Raw genomic sequence first — 14,589 nt, forward strand, 5'->3', positions numbered from 1 at the left:
AATGGATTATAAAAAAAGTAGATGTATGAGAATCTGCATATTTCTCTACATAAAATTACTAAAGGTGACTTCATAAATAATTTCATATTTCATTAGTAATAACATATGAGAAGCCGATTTCAAAGCAGAGCAAATCCTTTCAACGTAAAGTTGAACAGACCAATTTCTGTGTCAGACAAAAGAAAAAGTACCGGTACTCCTTGACTTATTGCTCCATTTCTGTTGTTAAGTGAGTTTTGTCCCCTTTTACAACTTTTCTTGCCGCAGTTGTTAAGTGCAGTGAATCACTGCAGTTAAGTTAGTAACCTGGATGTTAAGTGAATCTGGCTTCCCTGTTGACTTTGCTTGTCAGAAAGTTGCAAAAGTTGATCACATGATCCTGGGACACAGGCAAAGGTCATGAATATGAACTAGTTTGCCAAGCATCTGAACTTTGATCACATGATCATGGGGATGCTGCAAAGATCGTAACTGTCAATGCTGTTGTATCTTTGAATGGTTACTTAAATGAACTGTTGTGAATTGAGGTCTACCAGTATTTAATCTGAGCCAGGACTGAGTAATTTTTATATTTAGTCTTAATGGCAATTGAGGTCTACCAGTTTTAATCTGAGCCAGGACTGAGTAATTTTATATTTAGTCTAAATTTATTTATTTATTTATTTATTAAATCTATATGCTTCCCATCTCACCATCAGTTGACTCCAAGAGGTTTACAGCAAGATAAAATAACAATGCAAAGTATTAAAATGATAATATTAACAGTAAAATTAACAATGATGTCTAAGGAAGGAAGCAAAAACAAAATGGGTGGAGCAGTGGTGGGATTCAAATTTTTTTACTACTGGTTCTGTGGGCGTGGCTTGGTGGGTGTAGCAGGGAAGGATACTGTAAAATCTCCATTCCCCCAATCAGCTGGGACTCGAGAGGCAGGGAATAAATGGGGCAGGAATAGATGGCCAGTCAGTGGTGGTATTTACCGGTTCTTTGAACTACTCAAAGTTTCTGCTACTGGTTCTCCAGAACAGATCAGAACCTGCTGAATGTCACCTCTGGGGTGGAGGTAGACTCTTCTCCAGTTCATTAAAGATCTCCAATATGACGTGTCCCATCAGGGTACCAGACCATTTGGCAGAGCCATGTTTCAAGGCCCTTTTGAAGGCCAAGAGGGGGGGGGAGAGAAATCTCAACTCGAGGCTTACAATGTTCCAAAGGAGGGGAGCCATAACAGTAAAGGCTCCTCTCCTGAACCCCACCAGGCAGAATTCCTTGGCCAACAGGGTTTGCAGTATCTCCCCTGTGCCTGCGCAAGTGGGGCAGTCCCATTGGAGTTAGATGAACTGACAAATTTCTGGAGTGAGATAAATAGACCAATTTCTTTCTGTGTCAAACAAAGCGAAAAGAAAGTAGGATTTAATCTGAGCCTGGATGGACTCCTTTTTATGAGTCAAAAAAGTAGCAGTAGGTCTGAAAATTGTCAGAATGACTATAACCCAACTTCCCATATCTAGACTTGTGAAGAAATGTTAAAGATTTAGTCTGAACTAATGTCATGGGTTCCTCTCTTTTGTTAGGTGGCTCCTGATCATGTTCTTCCTGCTCCAGAAGAAATCTATGTGTATAGTCCTTTGGGCACCGCTTGCAAAATTGATAGCTCTACTGATGGTTCTGGCAAAAATTCCAGTATAGTAACAATGTATGTGAAGTGTTCTGCTTGCATTTATTTATCTAAAGTATTCTATTTTGAAATGCAGTCTAAATATTGGAATTAGCCTCAGATATCGTGCAAGTTTTCTTATGGTTGTTCTTTGTGTTTTCCCCCTGACTTAGATTCATGATCTGGAATACAATGATGGGTACATCTATATTAAGTATTCCCTGGGGAATAAAACAGGTAACACAATTTTGTGTCTCTATTTTAGGACAAATTTTGTCTGGTAAATTGTGGCATAAGAGTTTGCATTAATGCCACAATTTGCATAAGCATTTAGTTAAATGTTTAATTTTCAAACAGGCTGGATTTACTACTGGAATCTGTATTATTCCGCTGATGGGCATGCTGACTCTTTATTGTTGCTACAGAGTTGTGAAATCCAGGTCAATGATACGTAAGTACCACTTTAGTAAATATATATGTTTCATGAAAGTAGGTGTGAGCCTCCTGGTACACTTAAGAACATGATTCAGTGATGTGCAGTTTTACTGACCACAGGACTATCTTCTTCTCTGCGTATTTTAGAATACACAGGTCTTTCCAAAAATAATATATGAAAAGGGAAGTAGCAATGAACAGTTTGTCTCCCAATAATAAGTGAAATGTTCCTGAACTTCTTAATGAGCAATTCCTACATCATTTCTGATTTTATCAGATTATATATTTGACCAGTGATGGGATTTAAATTTTTTTTACTAACAGTTCTGTGGGCGTGGCTTGGTGGGCGTGGCAGGGGGAGGATACTGTAAAATCTCCATTTCCTCTCCACTCCAGGGGAAGGTTACTGCAAAATCCCCATTCCTTCCCGATCAGCTGGGACTCTGGAGGCAGAGAATAAATGGGGGAGAGCCAGTCAGAGGTGGTATTTACCGGTTCTCTGAACTACTCAAAATTTCTGCTACCGGTTCTCCAGAACTGGTCAGAACCTGCTGAATACCACCTCTGAACTTGACTATCTCAAACTTGGCAGGATGTACAACTCCAAATGTTAAATTAGTCCCTTATGTACATTTTGTAGATTGGAGAGCCATCAAATATTTGACTGGTATTCCTATGTATATAAATTATATGATTTATTTAACATTTAGAGAAGCTGAAGTTTTGGTGGTCTAGCCTTTTATTTTCACTGGTGTCCCTTATTGGAGCCATGGTGGTTTACTGGGTCTGCTAATGACTAATTTCCCTTTCAATACTGGAAAGTGTATTTATAGTAAGTATACATTTTTATTTTAATTGCTTGCATGTGGGACAGAGTATTTATAGTTAATAAATAGATACAAGAGGGGCCTTGGGATTGCATTAGTTCAAAAAAAACCTCAGCTTTTCTAAATGTTAAATAAGTCATGATAGATAGATAGATGATAGATAGATAGATAGATAGATAGATAGATAGATAGATAGATATACAAGTCAAATATTTGATGGTTCTCAAATCTATAAATGTATCTATAAATACATACATAAACACATACTGTATATACTCGAGTATAAGCCTAGTTTTTCAGCCCACTTTTTGGGCTGAAAAAAGCCGCCTCGGCTTATACTCGAGTCAGTGAAAAATTTGCCCAAAATGGAGGAGAAAAAGGGGCGGGGCCATGCCGCTGGGTGACACTCGTGAATGGCCCAGTGCCCCTGTGAGTTTCCCCTCCCTCTGTGTCAGTTTGCCGCGCAGCGCGCACCGCACCATCCCCCCCCTCACGTTCTAATGTAATGCAGGGCTGTCTTACGATTCCCCTTCCTCCCCCTCCTGCCGCTCTGCAACGATGTCCCACCTCCTCCTTGTTATGGCAAGCAGCCACATAGCGATGTCCCACCTCCTCTGGTACAGTGATCCAATGATAGGAATCACTGTGCCGTGTGTCATAGGAGGCGGGACATCGCTCCCGCGGCTGCACGGGACATCATCATCACAGCGGGACATCAGCATCATGAGGTGAGTGAAGTATTTCATTGAATACACCGCTAGTTTACTGTTTTTCTTTGAAATAAATATTCAAAAACATTATTGGTATCTATTTTATTTTTGAAATTTACCGGTAGCTGCTGCATTTCCCACCCTAGGCTTATACTCGAGTCAATAACTTTTCCAGTTTTTTTGTGGTAAAATTAGGTGCCTCGGCTTATATTCGGGTCGGCCTATACTCGAGTATATACGGTACTGTATATACTCCGGTGCGTCTTATACTCTGAAAAATACGGTAGCACAGAATTAAATCAATATCTTGTTTTTCTTCTTTTCAGCTTCAGTAGATACCTCAACTTGGGAATTCCCAGATGTTTGCAAATATTACTTTGGATCTTTTGGTCAATGGTCTAGCCTTTTATTTTCACTGGTGTCCCTTATTGGAGCCATGGTGGTTTACTGGGTGCTAATGACCAATTCCTTTTCAATACTGGAAAGTGTATTTATAGTAAGTATACATCTTCTGTTAATTGCTTTCATGTGGGACATAGTATTTCTAGTTAATAAATAGATACAAGGGGGCCCTTCGGATTGCATTAGTTTAAAAAAACTTCAGCTTCTCCAAATGTTAAATAAGAATGTAATTTAATAATAAATGCACATATGCCTAGGGATTTTAGAGAAGATAAAATCTATTCTAATATAAGAATATATATTGTCAGTTAACTTTCCTGGGGCATAAAAATGAAGTCATCAAGATAGGTTTTAAAATTATAGGTAGAGTTTCAGAGTGCAGGGAGAAAGATGATGAAGGGTCAAAATCATGATAGAAGAGATTCTGAAGCAACTCATTCTTTATAGACACTGTTCTTTCACCATTTTCTTCCCATTAGCTCCAATGTGCCAAAAAATATGACGCAAACTTCAGAGCAAGAATTCTTTCCTACCGTCACAGTGCCAAGTTGAGAGAACAGTAGATCTGATAGATTCTAAGGAAACTGCTGTCCTTCATTTGACATGCTTCTAAATTTTGTTGTTTAAAATTGAAACATGGGGTTGGTTGTTGAATCTAAAACTAGATGTACGATTCTTTTTGCAAATTGTCCTAAGTACATACAGGTAGTCCTCGACTTACGACCACAATTGAGCTCAGCAGAATTTATGTTGTTAAGTGAAAAATTTGTTAGGTGAGTTTTGCCCCATTTTACAACTTTTCTTGCCACATTTGTTAAAAGAATCACTGCACTTATTAGTAACTTGGTTGTTAAGTAAATCTGGCTTCCCCATTGATTTTGCTTGTCAGAAGGTTGCAAGAGATATCACATGATCCCGGGGACACAGCAACTATCACAAATATGAACCAGTTGTCCAGCATCTGAATGTGCAGTAAATCACATGGGAGGTATCAATGGTTGTAAGTGTGAAAAATGGTCATAAGTCACTTTTTATTGCTGTTGTAAGTTCAAGTGGTCACTAAACAAATTGTTGTAAGTTGAGCACTAACTGTAACTAAAGACCCAATGTATGTAAACATTTCTTTAGGAATTTTTTTTTATAAACCGAAGAGTTGACACCAAGTAATTTTTAGAAAACTCCTAAATTAACAGAAGTAACAGTATTTTGTGTGTGCAGGTGGTGGCCTGAATTACCAGCCATTCCAGGAAAAGCCTCTTGCATCTTGTCATCCTAGTACTGAGTTAAATATTTTGCAAACAAGGACTTTTTCATTTTAAAACTGCTTTTGAGATTTGTAGATACTTACTCATGGTTGAGTAGATAAATAACTTACTTTCTATCCTATCATGTATCCTACTATTGTTTTCTGACCTTACACACATTTACTTGGAAGGAAGTAGTAGTTGGTTGCAATAAGCCTATTAACAATAAGAAATAAATGATGCCCAGTAGATAATTTTATTTTATTAGTGCAGTGTTTCCCAAGCCAGGATAATTACCGAAAATTGGATAAAAGTGGGTACTTTGGGGGGTAACGACACAAAGACATTACCCATCACAATAGGAGCATTTAAATTGACTTACCGTATTGCCACATGTACCAAAATATATTGAATATCTCCCAAAGTATTCCTATATTAGACAAAATTGGTGACATTGCCAGTGGAAATTTGTTAACATGACATAAAAGTTGTTCAATGCCAGGGTGAAATGCTATCGGTTCGGGACAGTTCGCCCGAACCAATAGTAAAAAAATGCTACTGGTTTGCCCAAACCGGTAGTTTAAAAATGCTAAAAAAAAGTTCGGACTATCGTGAGGCACGGTTGATAGTCACACAGCTGATTGTTGGAACTTTTAAAAACTTTTTTAGCATTTTTAACTTTAAAAAATTATTTAAAAAGTAAAAAAAAGTTGGCCATGCCCACACAATCACATGACACCCCACCCACCAGGCCACGCCCACCACACACCACCAATCCATGCCCACAGAACAGGCATGGGAAAAATAGAATTTCGCCACTGGTTCAATGATATTGTTTCTATAATGCAGATATTCCCTGAGTTATGACTTTTTGTTCGATGACCACTCAAAGTTGTGATGGTGCTGAATGAAGGGACTTGGGATTGACTCTCAAAATATGATAAGACTTTCTAATAAGCAGTTTTGGGGTAATAAAGGAAAATGTTTGGGAAGCATTGAATTAATAAGACATATTTACTTGTTTAAAACGATTTAGCCACTAGATGGCAATATATACACTGCAGTGGGAAAGATAAACTAGACCAGGCTAATTATTTCTTCTTCTTGTAGATGGGTTTACTCCCCATTTTATTTATATGCATTAATAATGCTATGGAGTATATGCAGAAACAAAATACTTACAACCTTTAATTATATTGTCTAGAAGTCTGGAAATGTCTACTAGACAATCATTATGCCTTTATTGTTGATATATGTTGAAACCAGTGAAGTAAAAATCATATTTTGCTCCATTGGTTAACTTTTCCATTTAACCAGTTTTCCAGTATATTTTCTACCATATGGAAATACTCAGATTCTTCCTGTTCTCCAGAAACTACCTGTCTGATTGCAAACAATAAGAGTATATCAACTTTCTATGTTTCAATGTGTGATTTCTATTATCTTTAAAAATAGGTCAATTATCGACCATTTTTTCAGAGTCTTGATATAATGTGGAATAACTTTACCAGACCATACGTATAATACAATGAACCTCTTTCTTATACGTTCTTTTTTCCAAACTCATAAAATTTATATCAGAGTTTGCTTGCTTTTAGGCATTAAATGTTACCTGTAAAATATTTTGAGCTTTCCCTAATTTTGGCCAAAATGGCTTCCCCATTGACTTTGCTTATCAAAAAGTCACAAAAGGTGATCACATGACCTTGGGATACAGTACTACAGCAATCATAAATACATGCCAGGTGCCAGTCTGAATTTTGATTGCATGAACATGGGAATACTGTAACAGTTATAAGTGTAAAAAATTGTCATAAGTCATTTTTTTCAGTGTCATTGTAACTTCAAATGATCACTAAATAAATGGTTGTAAGTCAAGGATAACTCCCTTTCCACATCATTATTATTCCGATGCCTTTAAGGTTTCATGAGAAAATATCAACTTAACCATATTTCAAAAGTCCTCTTTTTAGTGGAAGTTAAAATATATCATAGGTCCGTGATGGCGAACCTGTGGTATGTGTGCTACAGGTGGCACGCGGAGCCATTTGTTAGGGCATGCGAGGCGTTGCCCTGTCAGATCCAACTGACTTCAGACTTCTTTCTTGGTCTCCGGAGTGTGAAAAACGGCCCTACAGGAAAACCAGAAGTTCAGGAATCGGGCCATTTTTCGCCCTTCAGAGCCCATATCCATAATGCTATGTGTGCGTGTGCGGGGGGCACACTGGCATGCGTGTGGGGTCGCACACATAGCATTATGGATATGGCAACGCCCGTACAGGGCCAACCTGCGCTCCCCCCCACTTTTGACACTTGATACAGAAAAGGTTAGCCATCACTGTCATAGATTGAACTGATTATTTATGTGCCATCAATTTTCAACTCCTAGCATCGACATAGATGTTTTAGTACATATTATGAATGTTCTAAAACATACTTCTTTTTGAATACTGTTCTGTGCCCTTAAGTCAGTTTATTTTTCTATTTTAGATTATATTCATGATATTAATGTAACAGACATTGTTCCTGGTACAAATGGAAGCAGTAGAGGTAAGCAAACTGGAAGAAATGTTTCTTACTGTTGCAAAGTTCCAGTACGTTGGAGTCTGGTTTACCTTAAGAACAAAATTCTCAATAAATATACCTCTTTTCAACATTATGGGCTTTTGGGATGGGAAATCATTGTAAGTCTTGCATGTTTGCATTTTTCATAGATTCTGTTGAAAACACAGAGGAATAATCTTAGTAAATAATCCCTGAACAATAACTAAATCAATAAAATGATATTCTCTTACTTTCAGATACATAATAAGTGAAGACCACACAGTGTTTCATTGACTCATATTCTCAAGCATGGTAGTAGATGCTGATAATAGTGCATGTGTACAACTTCTACCTTTCCAGGTGGAGAGTTTTAAATACAGCTGTTCCTTAAATAATGAATATTTCATTTGCTTGAGAATTACAATGGTGCCATAAGGAAAGGTAAAAGTTCCCTTCGCACATATGTGCTAGTCATTTCAATCTCCATTTCAAAGGCGAAGAGCCAGCGCTGTCCAAAGACATCTCCGTGACTAAACTCCGAAGGCGCACGGAACGCAGCTTCCCACTAAAGGTGGTCCATATTTTTCTACTTGCATTTTTGTATGCTTTTGAACTGCTAGGTAGGCAGAAGCTGGGACAAGTAACAGAAGCTTATTCCATTACATGGCACTAGGGATTCGAAGTGCCGAACTACCGACCTTTCTGATCAACAAACTCAGTGTCTTAGCCACTGAGCCATCGTGTCCCTGTGACAATGGTGCCATAGGTTTCTGCAAATCTTAAGGCATGAAATTTGCCACCTAGCACAGAATCCTTCCAGACTACAAGATGAATGAAAATCAAAAAGAGGGGTCTAGAAATGTTGGTCTTGCCTATCCTAGTAATAGCATAATCTCACTTTTTACCTTCTTTAAAAGTCCTAGGACAGAAGGAGGTAATGTCCTTGTTTTCAAGGCCATTACCTCCTTCTGTATCACATGTGACCTACTCTAGTAGCACATGTGACCTCAGACAATATGCTTCCATGAAATTTAAAATTGACTAAATATACAAAATGTTTATCAAGGCAAAAAGCTAAGTAATATTTAAAACAGTTGCAACTAATTAAAAGCAACCGAAAGAATATATCTTGAAGAAAAAATGTTCAGACATTTGCAGAACAGAGGGATCATAGTTTCACATCAGAAACATCTTAGTTTCAAAAGCTTATTTTAAAAGCCACCCTGGTGTTATTTCATTATTTGTTGTTACATTACTCCCTTCTTAACTCTGCTAGTTACAAGTTGTATCAAACCAATGGGAAGAATTCAGCCTTCACTGTAACTTCATGTAAATTTCAGAAATGCTATTAATTTTCCCTCAAGCACTACTGTTATATAGATAGCACAGAACAAACAGACTGGGAAAATAATGCTAATGATTCTTTTACATCTATTTATTCTGTACAAACGTTTGTGCTTCAGGGGCTTGTAGCCAATTAGGCAAAAGGCTGTCATGGGATGAAAAAAATTGCATTTGGAAATTTCCATCAATGTCCTAATTAGTTCATATTTTCTGTATAAATCATGGATAATGACGTCTCATACTAGATTCTCAAAAAGACAGCCTTCTGCCAATGAAAGGTTATTACAGCCCATGTGATTTTGGTCTTCCACCTAGATCTAACCTAGTAAATTTTCAAGATGGTATCTTTTGTATATTGGGGAGTTGTGAGAGTCAAATCAAATCAATCAGATATTTATTATGGTCATATACTTCATAAATAAAGTCAAAAGTCCCATTTGGAAAATACTGCACAACTGTGAGAAAGTTGTATAAAATGAATGGTGGCAAATTTAATAAGTAAAAGGAATAATGATTCAGTGGCTAAGATGCTGAGCTTGTCGATCAGAAGGTCGGCAGTTTGAATCCCTAGCACCGTGTAATGGAGTGAGGTCCTGTTACTTGTCCCAGCTTCTGCCAACCTAGCAATTTGAAAGCATGTAAAAATGCAAGTAGAAAAATAGGGACCACCTTTGGTGGGAAGATAACAGCGTTCCATACGCCTTCGACGTTTAGTCATGCCGGCCACATGACCACAGAGACATCTTCGGACAGTGCTGGCTCTTTGGCTTTGAAACGAAGATGAGCACTGCCCCCTAGAGTTGAGAACAACTAGTACATATGTATGAGGGGAACCTTTACCTTTACTCTTCTTTATGTGTATTCATATCTTTAAAATATCAGAAATAACCTTCCCTTCTAGAGTTCCATTTATCTGAATCTGTTGCTTAATTGTGTTATCTTCCCTTTTGTGTGAAAAGTATTATCTGCAAACCAGAAATCTGTTATTAAAGGGAAAGAATGCTGGATGTGAATGCAGTACACTATTATGAATCTGCCATTGCATTGCATTTATAGTTTAAACTTGTTGTAACCTACTTAAGAGGCTTTCAAGTTGTGGAGGCTATGAAAAATCAAAAATAAGTAAACCAATATTGGAATTTGCTGACATTTAGGAGAACTATCCTTTAACTAAGATGCAGAGCTATACCTAAGCTAACATGTAAACTTTACATGGAAAAATTCCACACTGCTTATGTACTGCTTAGAAGCCTGCAGTTTGGTAGTCTGTACCCTGGGTTATGGTACAATAATGATCTAAAAGATTATTTTGTAGCTTACGTGGCATCTTTGCAGAATTTGGACTTGTTACAGTGAGTTAGAACTGAGATAATGCTCTAGAAGAAAACAAATTTGGGAGTTAGGGGAAGAGAAAACATGTTCAGTGACACTAGGAGTCTTATAAAACAAAAGAAATATATAAGGAATTATGTATATGATCTATGATAGATGTGATAGATCTGTGTTAGCTGTTTCTTTCCTGTTGAGTGTACTTGTGGATTGTGGTAATTGCCCTCATTCTAATGCCATTTCAGCTGTCTTCCTGATGTTGTGCATGTATTTTGCAATTGGTATGCACCCAAAGGATATGTTCAGTGGTACATCGTAGCTCAGGCTAGACACATACTTTGCTTGGGGCTAATTCTGAGAAACTACCAATTCCCTATTTAAGACTTATGACAAAAGGAAAAAAGGATCACCTTCTCATAAACAATTCCAGTAATTCTGGAACTCAGGAAACAAAAAGTTGCCAACAAGCTTTTCTGGGCAAGGAGTTATAAGTTAGCCAATTAAAAATACTAGTAAGTGTTCAAAGTGATTTGAGCAACAAAAGTAGTGGTGATTGCGTTGAAAATTACAGCATTGCCCAAGTTGCTTAAATGTTTTGAATGAAATAAGACCAACAACCATTTTAATGGATAATACACGTATCTAGAGACAACTTGACTTATCAATACATAGAATAGAACAGAATAGCATAGAACAAAACACAATAGAATAAGAATAGAATAGAATAGAATTCTTTATTGGTCAAGTGTGATTGAAACACAAAGAATTTGTCTTTGGTATATATACACTGGAGAACTGTGACCCTTTGGTAGTTGTCTTGATCCTTTTTCTCTTGTTCAGTGCAACAAATGGTGAAGAGGGGAAGAGGTTATGAATTCACAGAGCTGCGGCAAATGAAATGTTACAGAAATGCAGTACTCTATAGATTGCACAGCCCATCTTTCCCTGACAGAGACCTAATAACCACATGGCAGCATGAAAAGGGCAGTTTGAATGATGAAGGATTTGTCCAGGGGTGCTTTGGTGTTACTGGAGTGCAGCTCCCATCATTCTGGGCAGCATAGCCCAAGGCAGGCCTTTGGTCATGTTGTCTGGAAATGACAGCAACTACAGTTAAGTTATCTGAAGGACACCAAGCAAAGGAAGTCTTACTGCCAATATGCATTTCTTACCTGTAAGAATTATGTGTGCACATAAACAATATGGAAGTCATGCTTAAAGAAAAGTAAGCCTGGCATTAGCAGAGCTTCTGTGTTTTGGGGGTTTGTGCCCTTACACCAGTGTTGACTCCTGGCAAATACCTTGACTAATCCCTGTGATTTTCTTGTCTTGATTTTGGAAGTAGTTTGCCATTGCCTTCTTACTAGGGCAAAGAAAGCCAATGACTGGCCCAAGGTCACCCAGCTGCTTTTGTGTCTAAGGCAGAACTAGAACACCGTCTCCTGGTTTCTAGCTGGTGCCTTAACCACTACATGAAACTGACTCTTTTCTATGGATTCAAGTTCACATATTAGTTAATTCTCGGGCTATTGTTTTGCTTTAGACAGGAAAGATTCTTTGCCATAGGATGAATGGCTATTAGTGGCTGTGAGACTGGATGAATGGCTATTAGTGGCAGTGGGACTGGATGAATGGCTATTAGTGGCAGTGGGACTGCTCTAAAGGGAATCTAGTGGACTTTCTTGATGGGCCATGGTAAGAACAGACTACTGGACTATTTGGACCAGCAGGGCACTGCTTATGCTTTTTTGAAGAAGTTAATTAATGCCATGTTTCTCAACCTTGGCAATTTTAAGATGGGTGAACTTCAACTCCCAGAATTTTCAGGGAACCAAGATTGAGAAACATTGAACTAATGTTCAATGTTTGATTTCCAGAACATAATTTCTCACTATCACCATCACCATCATAACCTATTGCAAGTGATTTTTTAAGCTAAACAATCATTTTCTTTCTTTTTTAATTTTACAGTAATATGTCCAAGTGACAGTAACCATAAAGTACCAGGAAACGAAACTTTTGAATTTACTTCTATCGGTGCTGTTGGATTTGAGGAATTTGAAAAGTGGTGGGACAAATCCAAAACCGTTCCATTTTATTTGACCATCATTCTTCTACTGTTGAATTTTAAATCTCCATCTTTCTTTGCCAAATTTAACATATTAGGTATGTAGTAGTCACTAAAAATTATGCAAAATAGATTCTTTTAGATATCTTGACTCAATAAATTTCTTGTTAGTTGTGGGTCTCACTACACAAAAGACCTTTGCTCCAATTTTTCAGCATCTCAGGAAATTTAAAACTTGCCAGGGCAATAACAGATCTTGAATTAACTTGAAGCAGCAAATGTTGGGGAAGATTTTGTATGTTGTTTTAGTTCTTCAACCTCTCTTTCCACTGCAAAATGCTTCCTTATAATGACAGTGCTCTCACTGTGGGAGAAGATAACATTTGCTCCACTCTTCTTTCTCCAGTAACTGGAAAGCAATTTCATCCAGTATTAATCATGTTTAATGAGCCCTCAAAATGGTTAACTTTTGCTAGTTGACATCTCTAATTGTGTTTTTTTTAACTTTAAAAAGAGACAGCAGTAATCCAGTTGTGAATCTATCACATTGTGTATTTCAGCCAAGGAAGAAAGAACAATTGTCTATCTTAGCCATAACAAAAAAGTTTCAAACTTTTGCATTCTTGTTATTTCTTCTTTTATTCAATTGGAGATATTCCTTAAATTAGTAAAAGATTAAACAAGATACTGAACTCTTAGAAATCCATAAGAGTTTATATTTTGCTCATTTTGTTCCAGTTTTTTAAATGCTGTTTTTTTCTCTCTGCAATATATTCACACACCTATAGAAAGTAATAGGTAAAGTAATATGAAAGTAATAGATAAGGTGAAATTATATGTTGTATAGCAATATTGTTCTGAAATATCGTAAAGCAAGGAAGCAATGCAATCTGTTATTTGTCCTTGAGTGTCAGATCATGTTTATGAAAATGGATGTGTAAAATATGCTTGCTTTATCTTGCAGAGGTACGATACAGGAAGTTTTTGGACTGCAAGTTCTTTATTTTTCAATGAAAATATCCACATTTAAAAGCACATCTGTGTTTTTTTACTGTGTCTAGAATTTCTAGTCTCCAAAACCCTGATTAATTTTTCTTTCAGATAATTATTATGAGAACAATGGTAATAATGATTTTAAGCTCACAATTTGGTTAACATTATTTTGTCCTCCCACTAACATGTTCCAGTTTGGTATTGTTGAATATGATGTCAAGTAACTTCATTTCATTCAATTACGGTTAAAATGATTTACAAGAAGAATGTAAAAGAGAGAGGCTGAATTATAATGTTCTAAGACTTGTAGATATTAAAGAACATTTTTCCTATATTAATTAGTTTCAATATATCTAGATACAATTGTTTATTTTCTTTTTCCCGCTGCAGGTACTGTCTCTGTCATTTATTTAGTTATTCTTGTTACTGTGAAAGCTGCTCTTCTAGGATTCCATTTAGAATTTGATTGGACTGCAACAAATATATATTTTGTGCCAGGTAAACTTTAAAAAATATTTATGGACTGTTCCCTTTAAATAATTTAATCAACTGAATGGAGCCTGCAGGCAGGATAAGCTTTCGGCTATAGTATTACTTTATCTACCTTGCTATAATCCATCCAAACCCTAATTGTCTAAAACACATCAGACCTATCACTTCTCTACCTATCATGAAGGCTGGAAACCATCCTTATAGACAAAACTGGGTCACACATGCTAAGCCAATGTTCATGAAATAAGATGTCATGACTGGGTACCCACATAAACCTAATCCTTAAATTGGATAGTCACCACAGTGGTATTTCTGCTTCAGATCTGAAGCCAAGGCAGTGGTTTTGTTGGTCTTCTATAAAAAAAACTTGTAAAGAGGCATCAGGAGTGATTTCTTCTACTTTTGCTGGGAATATAATGTGATGTCAAAATAAGCTCTGAAAAATATTGTTTTCCTCTGCTGCTCTTTGAGTAGATGATTATTTTCTTGGGGAAGCTGTCTGGGGAGTCATTATGCAGACACTAAATTTAATTATTCCTAGACA

General features: G+C 37.0%; 1 protein-coding gene across 1 annotated transcript in view; it reads left to right on the forward strand.

The window, feature by feature from the left end:
* The window catches only part of SLC38A9 (solute carrier family 38 member 9), a 52,038-nt gene that overhangs the window by 15,786 nt on the left and 21,663 nt on the right, over window positions 1-14,589 (forward strand). Inside the window, 8 exon segments of the mRNA XM_032213655.1 lie at window positions 1,575-1,696; window positions 1,831-1,894; window positions 2,015-2,108; window positions 3,956-4,090; window positions 4,093-4,125; window positions 7,766-7,825; window positions 12,464-12,658; window positions 13,944-14,051. Coding sequence (XP_032069546.1) covers window positions 1,575-1,696; window positions 1,831-1,894; window positions 2,015-2,108; window positions 3,956-4,090; window positions 4,093-4,125; window positions 7,766-7,825; window positions 12,464-12,658; window positions 13,944-14,051 — 811 coding nt within the window.

This window comes from Thamnophis elegans, chromosome 3, assembly GCF_009769535.1.
Source record: "Thamnophis elegans isolate rThaEle1 chromosome 3, rThaEle1.pri, whole genome shotgun sequence".
Lineage (NCBI taxonomy): Eukaryota > Metazoa > Chordata > Lepidosauria > Squamata > Colubridae > Thamnophis > Thamnophis elegans.